This window comes from Ovis canadensis, chromosome 22, assembly GCF_042477335.2.
Source record: "Ovis canadensis isolate MfBH-ARS-UI-01 breed Bighorn chromosome 22, ARS-UI_OviCan_v2, whole genome shotgun sequence".
Classification (NCBI taxonomy): Eukaryota; Metazoa; Chordata; class Mammalia; order Artiodactyla; family Bovidae; genus Ovis; species Ovis canadensis.
In genome coordinates, this window is record NC_091266.1 from 64,562,488 (window position 1) to 64,590,368 (window position 27,881).

Consider the following 27,881-nt stretch of genomic DNA (forward strand, 5'->3'; position numbering starts at 1 on the left):
TTTTCAATATAAAAATAAGACTTTTAATTAAAAAAGAGCACATAAGCAGAGCTGGATACACCCTCGACACAGCAGAAACGCACGGAGCGGGGCTTTCCATCTGGACGCGGACTCCCAAACTGCACACGACGCTGGAGGCCGGACACTTTCAACTCTCAGATAAAGCCGTGACCATCCCCAGCAGGCTGCGCTGGAAAGGCGGCTTCGGGAGGAGTGAGGTCCACAGGCTCTCTGGCTCTGGAGTGAGGAGGCGGGACCTCCCAACGGGAGCACGGCGGCTGCTGTGGGGACAAGAGGGGCCAGGTCCATCCAGGGGAGCACATCCACCACTGCACGAGGGCTCGAAACCATGGCTGCGACCTTCCTCTCCCGGCGCAGTCTCCTACCGACCCTCCGTGTGGCTAAAGTGCCCCTGCAACGAGAAAGCGGTGCTTCGTGGGAATGAACCTACCTTGGCTTCAGGTTCATAGCACTGAGCTCTGCCTTTCAAATGGCTGGGCTAACACACACTCTGAGCTAAGCACGTATTTACAGAACATACATATAATATTATAATTGAGATATTTAAAGTGCTTCCTACAGTGCTTGGCACATAGAATGTGCTCGATAAATGTTACTTCTCTTCTCTCCTATGGTTCTATGAGAGGGGAAAAAAGAGAATGAAAGTATCATTTATAAATTCATAGTTTTTTTTTAAATGATGTCTGAATACTGAATATGGGTTCAGCACGAGTGCACTGCAGCAGGCTCCTCGCAGGGGGGCCGGGGCTGGAAGTGACCCAGCTTCGCGAGGGTCCCACTCGGGCCTGGCCTCCCTGCCCCCGCAGCAGAGCTCCTGTCTCCTCACCTTCATGCAGAAGTGACTGAGATGTCTCGTCATGCCACCCCACCCCACCCCACCCCACCCTGTCTGGATGGGGTTTATCTGGTGACACACCGGAGGCAGAACAAACAGGACAGGCGACAACTCGACACACGGACACATCAAAAGGAGGATCTGAACCTAGAATCTTCTACACAACAGGACCTGCAGGAATCACTCCCTTAAACCTCTCACCCAGTCTACTCCCTGATACGACGTCAGGTTCCCAATCATCGCGTTTTTCTCCCCAGGGTCCAGTTTGCCGATGTCCCTCTCAAAGCTTAGACCCCTGTCCCTGGTGCAGAAGTGAGGTCTCACGTCCTCAGACTCGGAGGCGGCCACTGGCAGGGACCAGCCCCTGGAGCCACGTCTGATGGGGGGTCTGGGCACTGAGCCCGATTTGACAAAGGCACGAGGGAAGAGGACAGATGTGCCTTAAACATTAGTCTCACTGTTGACAGTTCGTACGTCCACTGCCCGTCTGAGAAGGCTTGAAAAGTGGTATTAAAAGCAATAGTGGGAAACACAACACTTGATAAAACACAATTTCAGTATTTTTCCACCAGGCAAGAGAAGAGTGGTTTTTGTTTTGTTTTGTTTTGTTTTTGAAGAGAGTTTTGTTTTGCTTCTAACACTGGGATCAAAAGAGAGTAAGGTCCAAAAAGACACCTAGGTTCTTCAGAATAACACTGTCAAAACCCAAACAGTCTTGAAAGCGGAAAGAAAGAAATGCCACACCAAGTTGAAGGGATCCTCAGCAAGATTGACAGCTGATTTCTCAGCCCAATTCAGAGTGCTGAAGGTCAACCAAGAATTTTGTATCCAACAAAACTATCCTTCAAAAATGAGAAATTAAGACACTCCCAGATAAACAAAAACAAAAACTCTGTCGTTAGCAGACCTACCCTACAAGAAATACTGATGAGGCTCTTTCAGGTTAAAACTAAAGGACCTTAGACTGTAACTCAAGTCCACAAGAATCCATGAAAATGGCATTTGCCCCCTAATTACCACCTAAGAGTCCCCCCTCCACTGAAGCGGTCTCATTTCAACAGCACTCTCTCTGCCTCGGGTCGAAGCTTCTGAAGCTGCACCCTGGCTGCACCCCTCTATGGACGCCCCCAATAGGTCCTGCCCTCTCCGGAGCCTGTCCCCTGGCGGGGAGAGCCTCCCCACCGGAGGCCTTCTCCTGAGATCAGAGCCCGTCTCTGACATGCTTGCTGCAGGCTGAAAGGTCCACCACGGGGAGGTGGGAGTGGGAATGTGCATGGGAAAGGATGCGACATGCTTGCTGCAGGCTGAAAGGTCCACCACGGGGAGGTGGGAGTGGGAATGTGCATGGGAAAGGATGCGTCTGTGTGCTTAAGGCCTCCTGTCAGTCAGGACCGGGCCTGGGCTGGGGACAGGGGTGGGCCAGGGGCCAGCTTCCCCTCACTGCACCAGATCCCAGCATGGAGCTCCAAGTCCACGACTCCCTATTTGAACCTCGCCTCCCACCCTGTGGTGAAGGCTTGTTTGTCAGTGTAAGTCTGCAGCAGTTGGAGAAGCGCAGAGCACACACCAGGGAAAAAGACGACCGGTTCCTGAGGCCAGGTTCTGCCTCCGTCCCAGACTGTCCTGATGCTCCCAGGCACTGGGACCTGTCCCAGCCCAGTCCAGAGAGCCTTCTAGGGCAGAAGTGGATGGTGGGGACAAGGCTTAGTACTTATGGGTACCCAGCAGCAGCTTCTGGCAAGCAGCTCAGAACAGCAGCCAGCACGCTGTTCTGAGTCTCCTACCGAGTATGTCCAAAGCGATCAAGCCTGGGAAGCGATGCATCTTGACCAGGGGAAGGACACGTGGGTGGCACGGGAATCAGGGGGAGGTGAGCTGGAGCAAGGGGACACCCCATGACCGTCTCTGCTCCTCGGAGGCTGAGTCAGGGGCTCAGGCTGGGAGGGAAAACGCAGGCATGAGCCCAGCCCTGGGCTTCTGAGGGGCCGGGCCCTCCTGCCACAGTGCTGATGGGCAACGCTCCTGCCTCAGACACGCAAGGATCAGGAGCTTCACGGAGGAGCTTGGGCAAACAGGTAGCTCTAAAAATAGGGTGTAAGGATGCATGTATTTTCCAGGAACAGCCTTGCGTTTAAAACTAAAAAAAATTGTATGCACAGCTTTCCTGGACTTCCAAAGCAGGCATGGAGGACACTCTCCAAAATCCACTCAGGCTGTTCTCGTACACAAATTCGTGTTATCTCAAATTCACTACGGTGGGCTGGAAGGGAGGGACAGCCTGGCTCCTCACCAGAGACGTTGACCCTTAAGAGGTCTGAGGAACCTGCTCTGCAAAGAGTCTGAGGAGCTTAAAGGGCCCATTTACCCGCTGCTGCTGCTGCTTTTAAAACAGATTCTTGTTGCTGTTTCATTTTAACCTTTTGACTCCCTCACCAATTTCTCCCACCCCTCATGCACCGTCTCTGGCAATCACCAATCTGTTCTATGAGCTTTTTTTTGTTGCTGTGTTTTTGAGATTCCATGTATAAGACAGAATCTGTCTTTCTCTGTCTGACTCATTTCATTTAGGACAGTGCTCCCAGATGCCATCCACGTTGCTGGAAACGGCAGTATCTCCCTCTTTCAAGGCTGAGTAATATTCCACTGGATAAAGGGCACAATTTCTTTATCTCCTCCTCCATCCTATTTTTGCAAGTTCATCTTAGGGTCAACAATCCTGATGAATATTAGTTTTAATACTTTATCTGCAGATTTGCTGGGATTTTCTATGTAGATGATATCAGGAAATAACAACTTCGTTTTCTTCCTCTCCTAACTCTTACAGCCATTGTTTCTTCTTCCTTATTTAACTGTCTGAGTTAGAAACCCTGCTAAGCAGAAGTGGTGATGGCAAACAAATTTGCTTCTCTCTTCATCCAAAGAAATGCTCCCCCTAAGTGCAGAGACCTTTCAACCTCACCAGGAGAAACCCCCTACTTCTGGTTTTGTCTTGAGTGGGATTTGGAATAACTGGGCAGTTTCTGTCTCTATTAAGATGACATTTTGATTTGTCTTTTTTCCTCCTTTGATCAAATAATGCACTTCTTTTTCTAAAGCAAGTCATCTGTTTGTTCCTTTATGTAGAATTTCTTTTAACCTATAAAACCATCTGGGATGGTAGCTTTTGAGAACTTTCCCAAATTATTCCATTGGGATTCTCTCTTCTGGAGTTAGTTCTGGCAACTGAATTACTGTGAGGGCAAGGGAATTCCCACTGCACTGGTCTCCCCAGCTCTGAGCATGTTACAGACACACGTTCACAGGACAGTCCCCTTAGCATTGCAGAGCGTTATTCCAAGGTCCTTGGTGTCTGTAACTAATGGGGGTCTGCTGTCACTCAAAGCACTGTTCCTTCATGGCTATCAGTTTCTCTGATAGCTGGTTTCTCTCCAGCAGCTCTCCACAATTCTCTCTCACCATGATACATCAGACGTGCAGATACACCAGGTCCAAGACTCACCAGGACTTTTCAGGAATACAAAAAGGTATAGACAGCAATATAACGAACATACACGAACCATTATGTGGCTTACGAGATAAGATGCCACAGGCAAAATGTCATCCATCCTCACTGAAGTATGTGTTTACTGAATAAATACATGCCAGTCCACTTACGCTGGCTCAGCTGGTAACGAATCTGCCTGAAATGCAGGAGACCCAGGTTTGATTGCTGGGTGGGGAAGAGCCCCTGGAGAAGGAAATGGCAACCCACTCCAGTATTCTTGCCTGGGGAATCCCATGGACAGAGGAGCCTGGCAGGCTGCAGTCTGTGGGGTCACAGAGTCAGACAGGACTGAGCAACTGAGCCACTTACCCATTCTCCTCCTGATGGGCGTGGATGTGGTTTCTGGCTTTCTGCTAAGCAAACAGCGCCACAGGTGTTTTGTGCACATCTCTGCAGGCCCACTCCAGGACCAAACCCGACAGAAGCCAAGTCCTGATGACAGCCGCAGGGGAGTGTGTCTGTATCTACTGCCCTGCTTCTCTCCTATGATTAACAACGCACTTAATGTCTTTATCTGTAGCATATGCTGGTTAGTCCAACATGCTTGTAGGAAATCTAAACTCCATTCTTTAAAAAACACGAGCTTTTCTGTGAAGATCCGTTTCACTGTCTCCTCACGTATAACATTTTATCCCCAGAGAAAGAAGTTTTAGTTTTGTTCTTTAGTCACCTGAAGGTTCTCTATTCCTTCAGAACCTGAAATAATCTCAACAACCCAGTAAAAAAAATTTTTTTAACCAATTTTCTGGCATCCATATTCAGAGGAAACGTTTACTGTCAGAGATTCTATTTGAGGATTCTGTCAGCAAGTCTATGCAAACTCATCTATGGCTACACCAACACAGCCAGACTCCTCCTTGGCCCGCTGCCTCTCCCACCGTCTGGGGGACTCAGCCCTGTCTTGGCCACGAAGCCCTCATGGGTCTGGGAAGGATGTCCATGAAGCCCTGTGGCCTCATGGCTGCGCTTCTGAGCATGTCAGAGCAGGCCGCTGCCATGCCCGGTGCGGGAGTGATGGGGCCACAGACCAGCCAGGACAGCGGGCACAGGAGAGGCCTACACTGCGGGCTTGGAGCCCAGCCTCCCCACTGACCACAGCGCAGGGCGGGCCGGTCACCTAGACCCACGGACTGCGTTCCTTATCGGTAACCTGACCGATGACCTCTGGGGTCCCTGCCGAACCCCGGGGAAGTGCACAGGGCACTCTGATTCCTAATGATCAGTGAAATTCCCGGTGACCCCTCTGTGACTGTTGTCTTCTCTCAGGACGTATGGATAAAGGGCCGATAAGATCTAGCTGCTGCTGAAACACAGAGAGTGACCCACTGCCCACGCGTCTGTGTTACTCCATGTCAGAGTCTGCTGTGCCCACCCCGGCCCTGGCTCTGGGCCTGACCCCCGGGGCCAGGTGGCACTGCCCCCATCACCGCAGGCAGGGCACAGAGACTCCTGTCTGCACCGGCTTCCCCCCGGCCCTGGGTCAGGGCAGTATTTATAGATGCCGCAGATGCAGGGAGCAGTTGCTAATGAGACAGACAGGTAAATAAGACAGAGCAAATACTTTAAAGGTCACCTGTTTGGAGATAAGAAGCCGTACAGGGGAAACATGCATCCATCCAGACTCAGAACGGCCATCCTGGGGGGCCCCCCTCCGCCCTCCAGGGAAAGCCAAACCCCGACGGCAGGCTGCGGACCCCTCCCCGGGACCACCCCTCCCGCCCCCCGCCCTCCACTTCTGTCCCCACATCGACCACCTCTCTTCTCCCAGCCCCCCCTGCTGTTGTCAGGCCATGGGTTTCAATGTCAAAAAGGGAATAACGTAGAAGCTCGTTAAGATGCTCCCCTAGTTTTTGCCCTCAACACTAATGAACAGGCTGTTAACCAAGTCAGTTTGTTGGGGATTGGGAGCAGTGGGGTCCCCAAAACCAAAAACACCATTCTGCATGTTGGCTCTTAAGTAGTAACTCACTATCAGCTTGGGTAAAAACTCAGTAACCTGAGATAAACCCCAGCAGAGGGGACTGGCTCCCAAATGCTGAGCCTGCTGGGCAACCAAGACTCCAGGCCTAGTTAAAGACTGCAGGCTTTCTGTTCTCAGGAGGATCTGTCCACTCCTTAGCTGGTTAGCCCAGGTGGGGTCCAGACAGAACAGAGACTCAGGTGAGGAATGTGGGCTTCACAAGAGGAATGTGGGCTTCAAGGTCACAGGTGATGGAAAAGAAGAGCACCCACAGGAGGAAGGGAGGCACCTGTTCCCCAGGAGGGGCTCCCCTCTCAGGCGGGGGGCAGCTGGGAGGATAAAGGGAAGAGATGGGGTGACCGCAGAGCCCGAGGGCTGCCACCTAGCAGAAGCTGGGAGCGAGGGGGCCAAGTCCTCAGGAGCTAGGACCCTGGAAGTTGGGGGGGAGGCCGCCTGGGGTGGGGGGAGATGAGGGGAGGGAATGGTGCCGAGGGGGACTGCCACGCTGACCCATGAGGTTTGGGGGGGCCCTCCCTGAGGAGCTGCAGCACACCAGCGGCAGGTGCCACTCAGAACAAGGGGCGCTGACGAGGCAGCACCCCCCCCCCGGGCCAGCATCCTGAACCCGCTCTTCCTGTGGCTTCCGGCCTGGTGGTGCCCCCTTCATGCACCTTCATGTGGCTATCCTGGAGACCTCTCACAGCCTCGCGAGGGTCCATTTAATGGGAAGAGTTTCTAAGAAGAGCATGATTTCATGGCACCCTTGGCTACCATGATCCCACACTGGACAAAGACTGCTGAGCTGAGTAAGGGAGGGAGCCGGCTGCATGGCAGGCCCAGCCTTGGGAGCACTCGAGGAAAGGAGCCTCCTGCAGGCGGAGACCATTGCCCTGGCCCTGCAGCCTGGGTGGTGCACAGCAGAGGGCCACCCACCCGGGGGCAGAGCAGACACCCTGAATGACAGAACACCACGGCCCAAGAATCAGGGATGGCTTCACCCCAGCTGTCAGTACCATGAGCGGGGTGAAGGAGCTGCTTCTTAATAATAACGTGTATTAGGAGCTGAACCTGAACACTGATCACCCTAAGACGTCATCAATGAGCTGCAATGGGCCAAACGGGAGGCTCGGGTGTCAGCCTGGGGGGTGAGTTTGAGAAGGTCTACAGGGAAAGTCCTTGCGTGCGTGAGCAAGGACTCACGGTGACCATCAGGAAGAGCCTCGTGGGGGAGAGCCAACAGACCCAAGCGGTGAGCTGAGACAGCCACGTGAAAATTCCGAGCAGAACCAACCGGGTCAGCTGACACCTGCCGAGGTTAGAGACACGGCAGACAAGGGGGACCCGAGGAGGTTCTCAGGGAAAAGCGTCCAGCTCGCTGAGGCACCAAAGCAAGCTTCCCGCCAGCGACTCCCCGTGCCTTTCCTAGGGGCGCTGTGGTGAAGAATCTGCCTGCCAATGCGGGAGGCGTGGGCTCAGTCTCTGGGTCGGGAAGACCCCCTGGAGAAGGAAACGGCAAGCCACTCCAGTATTTCTGCCTGGAGAATTCCATGGACAGGGGAGCCTGGTGGGCTACACTCGATGGAGTCACAGAGGCGGATGTGACTGAGCACGCATGCACACGGGGCTCCCACACAACCCCCAGCGTGACCCCTGCTGCTCTCTGAGCCAAGCTCGCCACCGGGGGAAGCCACGGGAACGGCGGGCCTGGACAGGCAGGTTTCCGTGCGAACGGGGCACACCGTGAGCGGAGCCCCGCGTTTAATGAAGTCTTCTGAAATTTGGAATTGCTGCCCATAGGTGATTTACTGTTAAGCACTTCTCCCTGGGATCTTGCATTTCTAAAAATACTATTTGCTTTTTATTTAACACTGAGCCTCTTGATGTTCTGGAATACAAAAATAGTGTCTTATTATTTTAAAAGCTTAAGAGAGAAACTAGCCATATTATTAGAAAAAGAAGATATATGCAGCTATAGTCTGTTCAAATATCAAGAGGTGTGACTTTTCAAATTCACATTTCAATCTTTATTTACATAAGACTTTTAGAAATAGTGGGTGTAAATATTAAATCACCCAAGCCTGGGTGAAATTTTATTGAGAATAACTACAAATAAAGGGAAACTGATTTTTTAAAGTCACTTTCTGAAAATTTAGATGGAAAGAATATCGAGCATTAGTGAAAAAAATGATATATTTACATATCAATATAGGCTTTCCACGCACAGACTCGTCTCCTAGGAAACACACAGAGGCAAGCTTGGGGAATCACAAGGGAAGGAAACCCTAATCACACAGGTGCTGCTGTTCAAACAGAACATCAGCTTAAACGATCCAATCAGCTGCTCGAGCCAAATTTTTTTTTCCTTTAAGCTGTTCATGCCAGAAGACGACCTCTTGGAGCATTAAGAATCCGTACTACATTCCAACTGTCTGCCCAACAGATGGGGGATTTGAAAGACACATTCCATGGAAATGGGACGAGAACAAGGAAGGTTTCAAGTTAGTCACCAGCAATAATGCACTCTACCCACAGTGCGGTCATAATATTAGTTATCAGAATCCAGGGCACATTTGGCAGTTACATGAATCAACCGAAATACAGGAAGTTGCTGGATCTCTAGTTTCAACATTATTCAGGATTACTGGAGGCAAAAGAATCACCTGCAATGTAGGAGACCTGGGTTCAATCCCTGGGTCGGGAAGATTCCCCTGGAGGAGGGCATGGCAACCCACTCCAGTCTTCTTGCCTGGAGAAGCCCATGGACAGAGAAGCCTGGTGGGCTACAGTCCACAGGGTCTCAAAGAGTCAGACACGACTTAGCGACTAAACCACCACCACCTCCACACCACAAAATGCAACACAACCACGGAGGTTTTCCTGATGATGGAGTACGAAAGCAGGCAGGCACATCTCCACGGGCAGGCCCACCTGGCCCTGGTCTTCGTACTTGTCTAAGGACTTCAGAGGCCCCCTGGTGACTGGCCTTTGTTTAAAACAAAATCACCGCCTCCCCCTACAAAACAGTTGCCCACAATGCACCACGTGAAGACTCTGCAATTTACTGACTCAAACGTTTGCTGATCAAAAGCAGCACTGTGTTGCCTCTAAAGATCTTTAGGGGGAAATCCTGAAAACACTCACACACACACACGCTCCTGGTTTCTATGTGGAAATTAAACACAATTCTGTTTTATGGCAATATGAAGACTGCAAGCTAAAAATTAAAAAAAAAAATTATAGAGGCTTCAAAGCTTTTAGAACAAGCCCAAATTTAGGAACAAAGGGATCATGATGCTAACGTGAATGAAGCACAGGGAAGCTTGGGGTGCTTGGGGTCCACGGGGTTGCAGAGCCGGACATGACAGCGACTCAACAGCAACAACGTACACTTCCTGATTTTCTGCCCAGCACAGGGGACTGAGAATCTGACTCTAGTGACACTAAGACGTCCCATTCCTTTGAATTAATGGTGTGAATGCTGTTTCTCCTTCTGAAATTTGGGATTTATGTGAAGTGTATGCAAATAGGAAAGAAAAGCTTAAGGAGGAAAAGAAAAAGCAACACTGATTTCCATTTGGGTAAGTATATGAGTTAAGGGCATTTCTTTAAGAGGTTCTCAAATTAGCTCTATTTTAACCATTTCCAGGACCTGTTCCCTTCTCTAAACCCTGTTTTTAGAAAGAATTTTAAATGTATATTCAATTTGTAGTCTCAGTCTGAAGCTGGAAGCAAATTAGTTTGCAGCCGAGTAGAATGCTCAGAAAATCAACCTGCACCTTTTACTTTACCCCCCTCGTTCCTTAGGAACGAATCGGCCGTCTCTACCACCCTTGTTCTACGGATCCAGGATTTAAGGTCAGGCCTTTCAGGTCACAGCGAGCAGGGGGATGTACTTACAGACTCTCCCGCGATGCACCGCGGACAAGGCTGGGCCCGGCTCCTTCCGCCGTCCGGAGGACCCTGTCCAACAAACCACAGCCGCGGGTGAGCCAGGGCAGCGCTTATTCACACTTTCATCGAACGGGTAAAGGCTGGTCTGCGGGAGCAGGAACCTACCCCCATGCCTGGTCGGCGCTGGCCGCTGTCGGGCCGTGGTGAGGGCAGGCGGCCTCTGCGCTGGGCATCCAGGGACTCGGGCTCCTCGCTGCCCCCGGACGCTGGGATGCGCACCCTCACCTGGGGGCAGTCCCGCTCTGGCGCCGCGGCGTCCAGCCTCCTGCACGCCCGCTTCTGCAACGACAGTCTCACTTTAGATGGCCTTGGAAAGCACACGGCGCTCTGACTGAAGCTGCCTCTGAGAACCTGGCTGCAAACACAGACCCCCGAGGAGCTTGGAAAGTTTATAGGATGTTGGAGAGACAACTTCCAACTTTATCTTCCGAGAATAACCACCATCACTTAACCTCATTACTTCCAGCACAGTCTGATATTTACTTAGCTTTACAAGTTCAAAATAGTCATTTGAAACAATTTTGGTCAAAATTCTTATAATAGACTGTTGTGCCTGGTTTATCGATATCGAGAGTGTACAAGACCTATAAATTTTTGTTCAAGAAACTAGTTATGCGCTTCGATACTTTTGCCAGGTCGGTACTTTCTTAATACAATATCAAGTTATGTACTTTCTTTATACGATATGAATAATTCCATGTGGATAAGTCTTTGTCTTCCTGACACTGAAGAGTGGCTGATTTTATTTATGTCACGAGCTGCACACACAGCCCGTACGGGATAACCTTCGGGAAAGGCACTTGACTTTGGCATTCCTGTGAATTGAAGATGAATTACAAAAGCAGTCTTCCAAAGCTGAAGGAAACGGCTGACTCTCCAAGTTCCAAGTCTGTGCTCCGTGGGGTAAGGATGTGTTCAGCGACACAGAGCAGATGGGCAGGAGGCCTCTGCAGGGGACACAAGGTCCACCCTGTCCTGGGTCCCCGCTGCTGGACGGTGCCCGCCAGAGTCAGGAAACACCCCTGGTTCACAGGTGGTCCCACACTCTCCTCAGTCACCGGCAAACCATCGTCATGATTTGCGCCAAATCTGTTCACGATCCATTCTATTATTTATTCATTATTTTCTAAATGGACTTTTTATTTTATGGATTTATTTAATGTAGAAACCTGGTATCAAGTGCTAGTTTTACTCTTCCTTAACTAACATGTCTTAAAATAGATAGCTGAGGGGGAAAATGGCAAATGCTGGCCTCTGAGCCCCTAAACCAGAGAATAATGCCCTGCGGTAAATACAGTACAGACTCCGGGAGCCTGAGGCAAGGACAGAGGTAGCCAGCCCCCCATCACCCACGCCACCATCCTTCCTGAACACAAGAAGTCCAGAAAGGTCAGTCACTGCTGCAGAACCACACCCGGGCACAACCTGAACCGGAGAAGGCAGACATCTGAGAATACGGCCCGGGGGACAGAAAAGCCACCAGACCCCAGCGCGGGTCCGCTCTGCTCCAGCCCACAGCCTCCAACGTGGCCCTGCCCTGACAAGGGCAGGAGGAGACGCCGTGAGCGGGACAGGACAGGGTCGCCAGAGAGGGCAAGGTGCCCGGACGCGCAGCGAGGAGGAGCCTGAGCCCCAGAGCCCAGAGGCGGGCAGGAGCTCAAGTCCGCATGGCGGCCACGGACACAGCACTCAGCTCCCGGGAGGGGCACGGCAGAGGGGAGGGCTGGCGCCCAAGGGGCCGGGTGGTGGCAAGGAGGAGGAGAGAGAAGGTGAGTCTGGGGTCCAGCAAGTGAGGATGCCCATCATACGAGGGGGCTCACCGCCACCCCGTCCACCAGCAGACAGACAGACACCTGCTCCACCTGCGCTCAGCCACACCAACAGCAGAGATGCCTAGCGGCAATCTTTAAAAAAAACCCAGAACATAAGAATTCCTCCTGAAAAGACATGGGTCAAAAGGAGACTGTAAGTCTAACACTCTTAAAAACATAAACACTCAAACAAACATTTGAGGATACGAAAACCCATCCTGAGTTAGCAATGTAAAAACAGAAAGGACAAAAATGGGGAGAAGCCAAGAGACTTGAATGAGTTCAGAAAAGTAGTGGAGGGAAGTGAGGGAAAAACTATAAAATGCACCAAAGAGGATGAATTCAAGTGAAAATTAATAGAGGACACCAAAGAAGGGCAGGAGCATAATCAAGAGAAGAAAACGACGTAAAGAAAAACAGACGGTTAAAAAAAATGCAGCAGCAGGAAGGGAAGACAAAGAAGCAAGAAACGGTCGCTGAGTCAGAGTCCTGCAAAGAGGAGAGCAAAGTAACAGAGCAAAGCTGAGACTGAAAACTACGGCCCGAGAAAACTTCACGGAAAGAGGAGACTGGCTGACGCTCAAAATGAGGAGGCTCACGGGGCACCTGGGAAAAGTAACCCAGAATGACCAACACGGAGACACCCTAAGAAAGCCGGGGGACTGCAAAGAAGAGACGAGACCCTCAGTGCCCCTGGGCGCGCAGGTCAGAGACAGTGCAAAGGAACTGGACAGGCATCGGGCTTCTCAAGGCCAACACGTGAGTGAGACAGCGGAGAAGCATGCTTTCAAAACTCAGTGAAAGAAAACACAAGCCAAGAATTTAAAGTCGGCCACGCTGTCCCTCAAATATCAAGATTACAGAAACAGAATTTCAGCATACCTGAATTTAGAGACCACTACAGCCATGAGCCCTTCTAGAGGATTCTATGTGAGGGTAAGCTGCATCTAACTAACCAGTGACGACTGGGAAAATTCCAGTGTAAGGATTTTTCGTAAGCATCTGAAGGTATTAAAATGTGCATCTCAGACTAAATTTAAAATAAAGGTGGAATTAGGCTGACAGACAAATGTGCAAATATTACATCCTCTGACATGGTGGAAATAATTCCACTAAAACACGAGAGATGAAGCGAGAGGGAAAGTGGAAAAATTCTGTAGTACAGGTCAGTACTGTACCAGTGACAGTCGTGTATCAAAGGGACCAAGAAAAAGATTAGTAAGTGTTAAACAAATGAGGGAAAGACAAAACCATCACGAAGTAAACACACAGTGGAAAATATTTTAGGCAAGATTTACTAATAGATGCTAACTCAGAAGGCAAAGGCTTAAGAAGAAATATGCTTTCTCCCCCAAGGTATTTATTAATTTATAAAGTTTCAGTTTTGTACATAAAACTGTTTTACATATAGTTTCAACATATATTTTCATGTTTCAACATATCTCCCCCAAGGTATTTATTAATTATAATAAATAATTATAATAGTTATAATTTAATTTATAAATTAAATATAATTTAAGTGCAGTTTCAACATATCTCCCCCAAGGTATTTATTAATTACAAAGAACAGACTGGTAACTTCACAGTTGAAACCATCTTCATCCAGAGACAAGGTCAGCATCACAGTACTGAGACATCTTGACATCACAGTCCCCATAAGATGCACTAAGAAAGCGTAACACCACCTCGTGATACTCGTGCCACAAAGGGCGTGGTCTTAACCTCATCACAGAAGATGCTGGACAACCCACATGGACTGACAGTCTTCTGCCAGATAGCTGACCGCTGCTCCATAGACGTGCCAGGGTCAGGAAACCAAGGACATGTCAGTGACTAGAGGGGTGAGCAGGACTCGGCACAGTGTGGGGTCCTGGAAGGACGCGTCAGTGACTAGACGGGTGAGCAGGACTCGGCGCAGTGTGGGGTCCTGGAAGGACACATCGGTGACTAGAGGGGTGAGCAGACTCAGCGCAGTGTGGGGTTCTAGAAGGATACGTCGGTGACTAGAAGGGTGAGCAGACTCAGTGCAGTGTGGGGTCCTGGAAGGATGTATCAGTGACTAGAGGGGTGAGCAGTACTCAGTGCAGTGTGGGGTCCTGGAAGAGATCCAGGACAGAAAAAGGGTGCTAGTGGGAAATCAAGTGAGGCTGAAGTGAGGCTGGAGCCCGGGTGACGGCCGTGCATGGGGTGAGCCTAGCCATCTGCCGATCGTACTGTGCCCACGTGCATTGTCCCGGTCATTTCTCTATATTACAGTTGCTTTTCCCCAACCTTTCTGTAAGTCTAAAACTGCTTGGAAATGAAGTTTTAAAAATGAAGATAAAATCTCCTGCACCTGCTCTGGTGAATACCACACATCTAGAAATACAGATATAAGCCAAGTCACCTTCCCACGATCCTAATTTTTCCTCTTGAGCGACATAAAGAGTGACGTGTGTAAGACAAAAGTCCTTTCCCACGTGTGAAGACAGCTCTCGGACACCTCTGAGGCTGCTTCTCTCCAACCAAGCATTCCTGCTCTCTTTCACTCTCCCATATCTGAGAGGCTTTCCAGAATCTTCCTCCTCTAGACACCATGTCCTAGAGTTTCTAGATCGTCATTATTCCTCTTGAAATGCACCAAGTAAAATACTCCCAACATGCTGTCACCACTGCGGAGAGCTCCCCCGCCCCCACCTCCAAGACATAGTCCCAAGTCCACAGGGAAAAAAGCCTGGCTGAGGAGCCCCAGCGACCCGCCACCCAGGTCCACACGAGGCCGGCACCCCCCAGCTCACGGCTGTCTCCCCCACAGGACGCACAGCCCGTTCCTGGGGACTATTGAGGGTCCTTCTGCTTTAAATTTAACCCCAGGCTCTGCTACCTAACCCTTAAGTTTAGTTTCCAAGTCTAATCTGATTTCCTTGCTATTTTCCAGTGTCTCAAAGTACTGCCAAATACCGCCACCATCATACGATCACCTTCATGACTGGAAATGGTGCCGCCTTCCGTGTTCCGCCTGCATCGGATGGAAGGGCTGAGGAAGAAAAGACCAAGGACCGCGATCTCCGGTTACGCAGGATCTGCTCAGCCTTCACACTGCAGAAAGAGGCATGCTGTGTAAAGGGGTTTCCTGCCAACCCCCAACTATCTGGGTGGGACTTGTCTGGTGGCCCAGCGCGTAAGCCCCTGTGTGACCACCGCAGGGGGCCTGAGTACCATCTTGGGTCGAGGAATAAAGATCGTGCATGCCAGGCAGTACGGCCAGAACAAATCCAGGCAAAAAGAAGTGGGGATACTGACTGTGCCCCACGTCGTCCACACGCAGGATGTGACCTTCCTCCTGCGGCCACATCCCAGCCCCGTGCTCCTTTCTGAGGAACATCACTTGCCAAAAAGGAGAGCAGAGGGGCGTGGACGGGTGACTGTGAGCAGGAAGCGTGCTTCTCGATGAGGTCTACACACTCCATGTTTCTCGATGAGTTAGAAGGATTCTAACTTCTTCTCTGTGGGATCAAACAAGGCCTGGCACAGCGGGTCAGCAGACCTGTGGCCACCCACGGTGGACACTCCTCGAGAGGCTCCGGTGGTGGGGGCTGGGTCCCCATGTGGCGGGGGAAGGGGAGCCACGCTAACCCCAAGTCAGTCATCGAGGGCTGGGCTCCTCCAGGGAACATGGTGGCCCTCGGCTGGCCGAGGGGATTCAATCATTCATGGTTTCTGCTTTAAACAGGGATTAGTGAAAGCTGGGTGTATATGACACTGACTCGCATATTTACTCGGCAAATATTCCAATTACCATGGATTATGAGGGCTGAGAGGCGCTGAAGTCCGGGACGCGCGTGTCACGTGCCCCGCTCTCTCCACTCCCTTCTGGAGAGGCTTCAGTTAGCCTTCATCAGGGCACGTGAAGGTTTACCATCTAGCTGCAGACAATGACTGCAGCCATGAAATTAAAAGATGCTTGCTCCTTGGAAGAAAAGCTATTTAGACAGCGTATTAAAAAAGCATAGATATCACTTTGCCGACAAACACCCATCTAGTCAAAGCTATGATCTTTCCAGTGGTCATGCAAGGATGCGAGAGTTGGACCATAAAGAAGGCTGAGCGCTGAAAAATTGATGCTTTCGAACTGTGGTGCTGGAGAAGACTCTTGAGAGTCCCTTGGATTGCAAGGAGATCAAACCAGTCAATCCTAAAGGAAATCAACCCTGAATATTCATTGGAAGGACTGATGCTGAAGCTCCAATACTTTGGCCACCTGATGCGAAGAGGCAACTCACTGGAAAAGACCCTGATGCTGGGAAAGACTGAGGACAGGAGGAGAAGGGACAACAGAGGATGAGATTGTTGGACGGTCTCATCAACCCTATGGACATGAGTTTGTGCAAACTCTGGGAGACGGTGAACGACAGGGAAGCCCAACCTGCTGCTGTCCGTGGGGTCGCAGAGTCAGACACGACTGAACAGCAACAACTGACTCTGGCACTGTGTAAACAAAATTCGAGTCCTGAATAAACACAAAGACCCCGTTACTTAGTAACTACAGAAGACCTATCAAGCAGCAATCTCACCAGAGAAGAGTTGAAAAAGAAACACAGTTGAGTAAGAGAAGACACTTGATAGGATGCCCCCTCTGGAAACCCATTTCTCGACTCTGCACGCAAAGAGAATGTGGAGGGTAAAGAAAGAAGATGCCAACTTCCTTGAATGCTTTGACAGAAACACCTTGTGAATTATCTTCAATCAGCACAGCAAGAAAAGTGGCAGGTTCTTGAAGAGCCTCAAGTCAAGCACATGTAATATATATGCTAATGTATGTTAAGCACATATACTCTAAGTTAGAATTCCAATGTAAATTGACAGAAGTTGGTAATGCAATTAAAGGCAACTCTCCAACTACACACATACATGCACAATAATCTCATCTTTCATTTGAAGGTATTTTAAGGATTTTTATTGACCAGTGGAATTTATTCTAAAGATCACTTGTATCATGAATGTGTGATGCTGACTGAGTCCCAGTTTTATCAGAAAGTTGCTGAGTGAGGTATTCTAGGTCCCAGTAAAGAAAGTTCACTTCAGCTGGAGCAGCTGACGCGGACATCCACCAGCTCTGAGACAGAACCGCTAGCGCCGGGGAGCAGGACTGCGGAGGTCTGCAGACTGTTGCTGAGAAAAGCGTGCAGAGATCCCCCCTTGGGGACAGCCACTTGGAAATGACCTTGCACTCTTGGGGGTGTTGCTTTCTGCAGCACAGACTCAACTACAGAAACCAGTGGAAGCAAGGATGCTTACTCTCAACCCTGTGTGGCCAGGTGCCCTGGGACTTCAGCCACGGGGACCATAACGTCGGGATGCTGCGCGTCATCAGCTGCCCTTTCCGGAAGACTCCTCCCCGTCCCGGGCACGGACTTGCGTCCACACCCCAGACCAAGTCCTGCTCAGGAAAGAGAAAGCAACCGACGAGGAGACAAGCGAGGTAAGCCACGGGCACCACCGTGATTCCATGAAAGCTGGCTCCCCAGAGGAAGGTGGTGGAGGAGAGCAAAGAAAAACCACTCTTTTACTTCCAATGAAAATGAAAAGATGTAAACACACTCTACACTGAGCACTAATTTTGCTTGCATGATTTACCAAGGACAGTATAAACCTAAATTATAAAAAAAATCTGCTTACCACAGGTGGGACCTAGTAACTGTCCTTGCAATGATTTAAAAAATAACTACAGCATGGAGTGTTTCTATAGTTGTTATTTCAGTAGCAAACCAGAGCCCGTGCTGCCAGAAAAGCAGGGCATTTTACTTCTATTCTGCACGTGAAGAAGATGAAGTCCACCAACCCCAGCTAACTTGCCTGAAGTCCAGTGACTGGAAATGCCAGACCTGGGGCTCAGCATGCGTTCAGACAAGACTGAGACATATACTAAAGAAGCACTAAAAACTGAACAATGTATGAAAAATGTATGAAAGCTTAACATAAGGCTGCAGGAATCAAGACAGCGCAGTAATGGCACGGGATACACACAGAGATCACTGGGGCAGAACCCAGAGTCCAGGGGAAACCCTTCCCTTCACAGTGAACTAACTTTTGACAAGAGTGTGGAGACAACTCAGTGGAGAAAGAAGAGCCTTCATAAGAAGTGGTGCTGGCGGAACTCTCTATCCACATGCAGAAAGAGGAATTCAGGGCCCTAACACATACCACACACAGAGATGAACTTGGGATGATCAGAGAGCTAAATGTAAGGGCAGAGAACATTAAATTTTTAGAGGAGAACATAAGAGAAAATCTCTGTGATCTTGGGCTTGGCAAAGATTTTTTAGATACGACACCAAAAAGCATGACTCGTAAAAAAAAAAATTCATAAACTGGATTTCATCAATATCCAAAACTGCTTACCATATGCAAGCTAATGGACTTGTCTCCAGAATATATAAAGAAGTCTTTCAACTCAACAAGATGGCACAATTTTTTAAACAGGCAAACGATATGAACAGGAATTCTGCTGACAAAGATATACATATGGTCAGTAAGTACATGAAAAGATGTTCAACATCATTAGTCATTACAAAAATGCAAATCAAAACCACAACGGGATACCATGTCCCACCCACTGGAATGGTTATAATCCAAACAAGTGTTGGCAAGGACGTGGAGAAAACAGAACCCCCATTTGTTGCTGGTGGGAATTTAAATAGTGCAGCTGTTTTGCAGAAGAGTTTGGTGATTCCTCAAAATGCTAAGCACAGAGTTACCTAATAACTCAGCAATTCCACAGCGAGGCACCTACCCAAGGGAGATGAAAACACACGTCCCCACAAAAAACCTGTACCTGAACGTTCACAGCAGCATTCCTCAGAAAATCCCCGAAGAGCAAACAACCCTAATGCCCATCCACGGAGGAATGCTTAAATAAAATGTGGCGTTATTCATATAATGTACTATTTAGCAGCAAGAAGAAATAAAATACCGATACGTATCTCAATACGGATGAACCGCTTACAGTAAGTGAAAGAAGCCAGCCACAAGAGACCAAATATTCTGCGACTCCATTTATACGGAATGGCCAGGACAGCCAAGTCGGCAGAAGACAGGAAGCAGACTGGCGGCTGCTCAGAGCGCGGAGGGCCGCGGCACAGGGGACCAGGCTCCTCTCAGGGGGATGAGAACGTCCTGAAGTCAGGCTGTGACGCTGTTTACACAGCTCCGCACTACACTGAAACCACTGACCTGTGCAGTTTCAGAGTGAACTTCACTAGGATACAAATCTGCAAAGCTCTGATTTATTATATATTTATTATTTATTTATATAGGTATATATGTCTAGTCAAGGCTATGGTTTTTCCTGTGGTCATGTATGGATGTGAGAGTTGGACTGTGAAGAGAGCTGAGCGCCGAAGAATTGATGGTTTTGAACTGTGGTGTTGGAGAAGACTCTTGAGGGTCCCTTGGACTGCAAGTCCATTCTAAAGGAGATCAGTCCTGGGCGTTCATTGGAAGGACTGATGCTGAAGCTGAAACTCCAGTACTTTGGCCACCTCATGCGAAGAATTGACTCATTGGAAAAGACTCTGATGCTGGGAGGGATTGGGGGCAGGAGAAGGGGACGACAGAGGATGAGATGGCTGGATGGCATCACCAACTTGATGGACGTGAGTCCGAGTGAACTCCAGGAGCTGGTGATGGATAGGGAGGCCTGGCATGCTGCAATTCATGTAGTCGCAAAGAGTCAGACACGACTGAGTGACTGAACTGAACTGAACTGATATGTATATAATAAATATATATGTTATATACAGACACACACACACACATATATAGTCATTCAGGTGACCAAAATGTATTTTTAAGATACATCTGGTTCCTGGACTACAGCTCCCAAAACCCCTGGAATTTCTAAGCGACCAGAGCAATGGGCGTATTTTCTGTCACAACACGTGGGCCCTAGTCCTCAGTTCCTGAGGTCACTTCAGAGCCAAAAAGGAGAAATGGGTGTCCTGTTACTCACGTGAACAAAGTGACTTTTGGAAGGCACCTGAGGGGCTTGGGGGGACTGGCTGCCTGAGGAACCAACCAAGAGGAGCTGCTTGGGACTTTCAGTTCCACCCTCTGATTTCTGGGGAGTGGGGAGGGGACAGAAGCTGCGTCACAGAGGCCACTGTGCAACCCAAGAGGAGGGGTTCCTCGCGCTTTCAGGACGGGAGCCTCGAGCTGGTGTGGCATGCGGCCGGGGCCCCAGGGGGACAGAGCTCCTCTGGGCGGGGCCTCGTCTTCCGTGTGCTTCCTACGGCTGTGGACTCACGTCTTTCGATATCCTTTACAATCAGTCATCTGGTGAGTCGAGGGCTGCCGCAGTTCTATGAGCGGCTCCAGAGATCCCTGGATCTAAGGAGGGGGTGGTGGGGACCTCTGACTTACAGCCGGTGGTAACAACCTGAGCTTTGGTGTCTGGAATGGAGGGTGGCCTTGGGGGCCTGGGCCCTCTACCCGTGGGCTCTGAGGCCGTCTCTGGGTAGTCAGTGTCAGGACTGAGTTGAAGTCTAAGACATCCTGCTAGGGTCCAAGGACTGCTGGGGGAAGCCTCCACCACACACTGGAACTAAGTTCAGAAACCCATTTAAAATTACACATAAATGAAGCTATTTTTTTATCTGGGAAAGATTAAAGGCAAGAGAAGGGGATGACAGAGGATGAGATGGGTGGATGGATGTGAGTTTGAGCAAACTCCGGGAGTTGGTGATGGACAGGGAAGCCTGGGGTGCGGCAGTCAATGAGGTCACACAGAGTCAGATATGACTGAGCGACCGAACCGAAAGCTATTTTTTTAATGAGCAAAAAAATCTGAATAGACAGTTCACCAAAAAGATGTGAATAATTAATAAGCATGTAAAAAGATGTTCAATATCAGATATTCATCATTAGGGAAATAAAAATTCAGATTGCTGTGAACACCTAACTTCACATCTACTAGAATGACTACAGTCAAAACAACACGTGTGAGGAAGATACGGACAAACCAGAACCATCTTAGGATGCCAGCAGGGCCGCAAACTTGGACCACAAAGAAGGCTGAGCACCAAAGAACAGATGCTTTCAAATTGTGGTGCTGGAGAAGACTCTTATGGGTCCCTTGGAGAGCAAGGACATCAAACCAGCCAATCCTAAAGGAAATCAACCCTGAATATTCATTGGAAGGACTGATGCTGAAGCTGAAGCTCCAGCTCTAATACTCTGGCCACCTGATGCGAAGAGCCAACTCATTGGAAAAAATCCTGATGTTGGGAAAGACTGAAGGCAGGAAGGAGACAACAGAGAATGAGACGGTTGGACGTCATCACCAATTCATTAAATGTGAGTTTGAGCAAACTCTGGGAGATGGTGAACGACAGGGAAGCCTGGTGTGCTGCCGTCCACGGGGCCAAAGAGCCAGATGCTGATGAGCAACTGAACAAGGGGTGGAAAATGCTGCCACCACTTTAAAGAACAGTTTGGCAGTTTTCAGGAAGTTAAACATAAATTTAACATTGGAACCAGTCATTCTAGCCTCGGGGACTATTTAGCAGGAAAGAAAACGTAAGTCTACACGACGACCTCCATGCGATCCTTCCGAGTTTTTAGCACTATTTGTAACAGCCACAAAGAAAAAACCAGCACCAATGTCCATCCACTGATCAATCAGTAAACAAAATGTGGTACATCTATACAATGGAATAATATTTAGCAATAAAAAAACAAGCTACTAATATATGCTTCATTGTGGACGAACCTCAAAACCATTATAAAAGTGAGAGAAGTCAGCGGCAAAACCGTACATTCTATGATTCTGTTCACATGAAACATCTAGAAAAGGCAAGTCTAGAGAAACAGAAAGCAGATCAGTGACAGATGAGACCCGGGGCGTGAATGGAAGTGCAAATGGGCACAAGAGAGCTTCCTGAAGAAAGCAGTCTGATTATGGTGATGGCTGCACAGCTAAAGTCACGAAAAATCACTTCACTGTACACTTAAAATTTTTAAAACTGTAATCCATGTGGTCTTGATGGTAAGTGTGAAAGGGAAATCTGAGAAGTCATAGCCACGGGACCATTCGGAAGGGGCACACTACACCAGGCGATTTATAATTTTCCCTAAATAAATGATACACATTTCGAAGATAACCACCACTTGATGCATCAGTGTAAGTCTCCCGTCATTTCTTTTCAGTTAAACATACACACACTCTTCGTGGGAAGCAATTACAAAGTGGGTGTGAACGCCCTCTGGTGTGCCTCGCTTGGTCTTGGTCCTCCACGTGAGGACAAGAGACACCCAAAAGGGCCCAAACCATCCAAAACTGCCTCCTGACTGACCCAACCTCATCTTGACTCTTCTGAGTTATGTATAAAGAAATCCGCTGAAACCAAATGATTGAGGCTGCGTGTAGCTGGCAGCATGAGTATCTGATTCGAGTAACAACTGAAGATGAAATCACTGATAAATTTCCTTTTTCTAGATGGGAGGATTGTTGTTGTTCAGTCACTCAGTCACGTTTGACTCTTTGTGATCCCAAGGGCTGTAGCACACCAGGCCTCCCTGTCCATCACCATCTCCCAGAGCTTGCTCAAACTCAAGTCCATTGAGTTGGTGATGCCATCCAACCATCTCATCCTCTGTCGTCCCCTTTCTCCTCCTGACTTCAGTCTTTCCAGCATCAGCGTCTTTTCCAGTGAGTCCACTCTTCTCATCAGGTGGCTAAAACATTGGAGCTTCAGCTTCAGCATCAGTCCTTCCCATGAATATTCAGGACTGATTTCCTTTAGGATGGACTGGTTGGATCTCCTTGCAGTCCAAGGGATGCTCAAGATTCTTCTCCAACACCACAGTTCAAAAGCATCAGTTCTTCGGTGCTCAGCTTTCTTTATAGTCCAACTCTCACATCCATACATGACTAGTGGAAAAACCATAGCTTTGACTAGATGGGCCTTTGTTGGCAAAGTAATGACTCTGCTTTTGATAGCTGAGTACAATTAAACTGAGTAGACCAGACAATACAGAGTAGCTCAGTGGATAATTTCTAAAAAAAAAAAAAAAAAACAGGTGAGAGAAGTAGACAGTTTCTTGAGGAGTGGGCTGCAATTATTTAGAACGAAAAGAGTGGCCACTGAAAGGCAGAGCCAAACGGTTTTGTCAGGGATCCACACCATCAGCTGCTATTCACTAGGTTTTCACAGTGGGGATCTCATTCAGCAGATGAGGAAGAAAACCTATGTCCTACGGAGCAGAACAAGCAAATTTAATTCTGAATTTCTCAGTTTGTAAGTTAGACCCCATAAGGTTACTTGGATGGAGGTAGAGACATCAATACATCTGAGTGGTTTTGCTGACAAGAACACCCAGCTTTACTGGACAACCTTTCAAGTGTTAGCAAAAGTAGATCTATCAAGTTATCCAGAGAAATATCATCAGCCCTCAAATTTAGGGGCAGCTATTCGTAACATCCAGGATTGGTGAAAATGGCAGGAATTTTACAATTTACTCACGTCTAAATTTCAACAGCTGAATCAAAAACATTCCAGACCGCAACTCACTTACATGCCCTCCCACAAAGCTCAAGTGTGCTCACCCTGGGACTGAAGGCATGGCCTGTGTACAGGTGTACTCGGAAGGAAAAACATGTCTGCCGATAGAATGTGCACCTAACCGGTTCCAGACTTGCAGAAGAGCCTACAAAGCAGAGCTAAACAAAGCCACACAAGGGCTGACGACTTAATGTGTTGAAAACACTAACCTGTTAGTGGCTTTAGTCAGCAGTGACATTGCTGCTGTAGCGCAGAACCTACACGAACTCTGAAAGTGTTAGTTGCTCACGTGTGTCCGACTCTGCAGTCCCATGAACTGTAGCCTGCCAGGCTCCTACATCCAGGGAATTCTCCAGGCAAGAATACTGGAGTGGGCTGTCATTCTCTTCTCCAGGGGAACTTCCCAACACAGGGATCAAACTCAGGTCTCCTGCACTGCAGGCAGGTCTGAGCCACCAGGGAATGTGTGTTAAAGGAATTCCTTCAGAAAGAAAACCCAAAATTAAACCAGATGGAAATAAGAATATACAAAAGACTGAAGTGCACTGGAAATGGGAACTCTGTGGGCAAACAGTAAGTTTTTGTTCTTGTTACTGAACCTCTGTACTCTGCCCAGAGAGCCTGCTCTTTACAGAGCTTTTTTGGAAAAAGAGTCTTCAGGGAGATAAAAGGCTGAGGCGTAGACATGAATTTTGGGCATCTGGGTTGACACTTCCATTCTGAAAGGTGTGGTAAATGAGGTGGTTAGGGACTGCAAGGAGCAGGGCGCTGGATGCCCAGCCACGGGCTCAACCTAAGCAAGGCCTCCCTTCTCTTCTTCCAGAGCCTAGAACAGTGCTGGTACACAACAGGTGCTCAGAAAAATAATTTTTAAAAAGTCTGTGCGACAGAAACGATAAGCACTACTGCTATTTAACTGCCACCACATTCACTAACCTTGCCGTGATCGGGACACTCCCAAGAGGACAGGAGAGACTCCTGACCCTGGCTCATGAGGATCCTCATTCCAGAGACGGTCCTGGTGGCTGCAGCTCCTAATCTCTTCTGCTGGCTTTAACACACGGGGTGCAGAGCCACTGGCTATCACAGAGGTACAAAGGGACTCACGCTTCCCGAGTAACCAAACTGAATGGGTGTGTGTGAGAGAGACAGAGAACAAGAAAGTGGAAAATGGAGGGAAGAACTTGGCTACTTTATGAAGCTCAATCCAGATTATCAGATCAAAAACTAGGACATGATACAACATAAACAAGAACTCTATCAGATCAGAAGACAGGACACCCCCAGCACTACACACCCTCACCCTTGTCTGGCAACAGTCTGGACGTGCTGCCTGGGCACCTCATCCCACCAACTCTAACCTGAAAGACCACTCAAGGTTTCTTCTACTAAGCCTCTCCCGCTTCCTCTGATCAACAGTGACCTATGGCTCCCCATCCTCGACAGTCCGGCGCATCACACCTTTCATCAGTTTGTGGCCAACTTCGGACTTCATCTTCAAGTCTCACGTTTTAGTTCCACAAGCCCCACGGAGGAAGCTGTATAGCCCAGTGGTTAAGAACACAAGCCCTGGAGGGCGTTGGCAGGGTTTAGGACCTACGGCCACCACTTGCTAGTTGATCACTCTCTCTGTACCTCGGTCTCCTCGTTGGTCACATGGACATCCTAACAGGCCGCTGTGAAACTGATACCCCGCATGGTGGCCACCTGAGGACTGGCAGCATCGGCCACACCTCAGCTAAATGTGTCCAAGATGTCCTCTCCTGCGGTGCCAGCACCGCTGCACACCCAGGAGCTCAAGTCACAACCCTGGGGGTCATCTGGACTCCTCCCTTCACGCTCCCTTGCACGCCCACTCCACCAGCAAGACCTGCCAGCTCTTCCTCCAAAATCCACAGCCACGTCGGTGTGCTGCCATTACACTCCCGTCAGGCTGGGCCTCTGACACCTCTCACCATCTGTACATTGTGCCTCCCCCCGACCACCATCCCTTTCATTTCCCACAAAGCTGCTCTGGGGAAAGGGTGGCCCTTTAAATGTCAGGATGATTGTGTCACTTTCCTATTTACTTCCCACTGTCTGGAGGATGGGGCTTCCCAGGTGGCTCAGTGGTAAAGAATCCACCAGCCAACGTAGGAGACACAGGAGACATGGGTTTAATCCCTGGGTCAGGAAGATCCCATGAAGCAAACAACCTACTCCAGTGTTCTTGCCTGGGAAGTCCCATGGACAGAGGAGCCTGGCAGGCCACAGTGCACAGGGTTGCAAAGAATGAGACATGACTGAAAGGTTGGACACACACATGCCTGGAGGACAAGGGCTGCTGAAGCCATGGGCAGAATGAGACTGGGTGCATGGATGCCTTTGATCTGGGTACCACTAGAAGGCATGAGGAGAAGGGGATGACAGAGGATGAGATGACTGGCTGGCATCATCGACTTGATGGATATGAGTTTGAGTAAACTCTGGGAGTTGGTGATGGACAGGGTGGCCTGGCCTGTTGCAATCCATGGGGTCGCAAACAGTCGGACGCAACTGAGCAACTGAACTGGACTGAACTGTTCCACTGCCCTGGGCTCACCTCCATACTGCTATGCACAGAGCCAAACTTCCCTCAGGTTTGAGCCAGGATGGTCTGAAGTCTCCCTGTTACAGAAGCTTAGGCTATGCCCTGTGAGATGGCACCAGGGAGAGGGGTGCTGCACCAAGAACATAAGCAATACGAGCTCATGGTCAGGCAGTGGGCAGAGAAGAAAGAGGCTTCAGGGGAGAGAGTGCCTCACTCCTGACAGGCTGTGCAAAACACTGGAGAAAAAGGCTGCCTGCACTAACTGGGAAGGCACAGGCCATGCTTATGGAGCCGGGAGGAGTCGAGGAAGCATATAAATAATTCTGTCACTCGGTAAGGCGGTAGATGGCTGCTGCTCTTAGAGGGATCCATGAAGTAAACAGGATGAAATGAGAAACGGTGATTCGCAGGCAGAGGTGTTGGACAAGAGCGCAGCTCAGAGGCTCTGCCCTCCTTGTCACAATCCCACAGGGCTTCTGTCGATTCCCTGAAAGCCTACGCACTTCCTGCCCACACTAATTTTCCCTTCAAGCCTTGCATAGACTCGACGACACACCCACCCCGAGCTTGATTAGGGACCCTGCCATTACCCGTCACCTCTTACCCTGCTTTCTCGCAGCAAACGACTGGAGTGTCTGCTGGCCTCGCACCCATACCACACCCAGCCCAGCGCCTGCACGTGGCGGTTTGACTCAGGAACAGCTGCGCGCAGAAGGCGAGAGGGCCCTTGACTTTGGACACAGAACCTCCGAGGCCTCCGCAGCAGCCATAAGCACATGTAACCAGCCCTGGGTTTCCAGGACCCCGAGGTGCACGGGTCTGCATCTCTGCGCAGGCGCGGTCTGAGGGGCGACCCGCCCCACGCAGGCCCCGCCCACTGCGCTCCGCCCAAGTGGGCGCCCTCTGCGCCCCCCCCCCCGGGCCCGCATCTCTGCGCAGGCGCGGCCTGAGGGGCGGTTCGCCCCACTCAGGCCACGCCCACTACGCTCCGCCCAGGCGGGAGCGCGCCGCCCTCCTGCGCCCGGCCTGCGCCCGGCCTCCTCCCGCTTCTGGCGCCAGGAGTCGCCAGACCCGCTGGGCGTTCGCCCAGCGATTCCGCCTTCCCCTTCGCAAGGCCCGGGCCCCGGGGGACTCACCGCGTCCCCCGGGACCTGCAGATCCTCGGGCCTCCGCCGTCGCCATTGGCCCAGCGCCAGGGTGTCCATGCGACCCCAGGCCCCAAGCGGCCGGGCCTGTCAGCCCCCGATAGCGGCCAGGTGCCGCCCTCCTGGCCCAGCCCGGGCTGCCGAGGCCACGCCCTCTGCGCTCACGTGCCCCAAGGGAGCCAATAAGGTCCTGGAGGCGGGGTGCCGCCAGGAACTCGCGAGCTCTGGCTGGCGCGGCGACAGGCTGGAGTAGCGGAGGCCAGAACCTTGAGGAAATGAGGGGATTTCCTCCCTAGGTCGTTGGTTCTGTCACTTCTCTAGTCACTGTCACTCCCCAAGGTCATTGATTCTGTCACTTCGCCGGTCACCGTCACTGCCCTAGGTCGTTGATTCTGTCACTTCGGTCACAGTGTCGTCCTTGGGGCTCCAGAGAACCTGTTTAGGGTTTCGCCATGATTCGACTTGGGGCCTGCGGTCGAGGGGAGCGCCCGTCTCCCCTCTTGTG

At 50.1% G+C, this 27,881-nt stretch overlaps 1 protein-coding gene and 1 long non-coding RNA gene across 7 annotated transcripts; both read right to left on the reverse strand.

The window, feature by feature from the left end:
* C22H10orf143 (chromosome 22 C10orf143 homolog) lies at positions 1 to 27,881 on the reverse strand. Of its 6 annotated transcripts, none has more exons than XM_069567763.1 (5): positions 27,368 to 27,518; positions 10,417 to 10,590; positions 10,258 to 10,320; positions 4,710 to 4,883; positions 1 to 412 (listed from the first exon to the last, which is right to left on the reverse strand). In XM_069567763.1, exons 1-5 carry the CDS (start codon positions 27,434 to 27,436, stop codon positions 383 to 385), a joined length of 510 nt encoding a protein of 169 aa, XP_069423864.1. In that variant the 5' UTR covers positions 27,437 to 27,518; the 3' UTR covers positions 1 to 382. The 6 variants fall into 6 exon arrangements, with proteins under 6 accessions (XP_069423864.1, XP_069423863.1, XP_069423866.1 ...); XM_069567762.1 differs by lacking the exon at positions 27,368 to 27,518 and adding an exon at positions 26,836 to 27,055; XM_069567761.1 differs by lacking the exon at positions 1 to 412 and adding an exon at positions 1,450 to 2,793.
* Positions 22,109 to 24,787, reverse strand: LOC138427793 (uncharacterized). The gene is made up of 3 exons (XR_011252179.1): positions 24,599 to 24,787; positions 23,872 to 24,143; positions 22,109 to 23,157 (listed from the first exon to the last, which is right to left on the reverse strand). It is a non-coding gene; the product is annotated as an uncharacterized lncRNA (long non-coding RNA).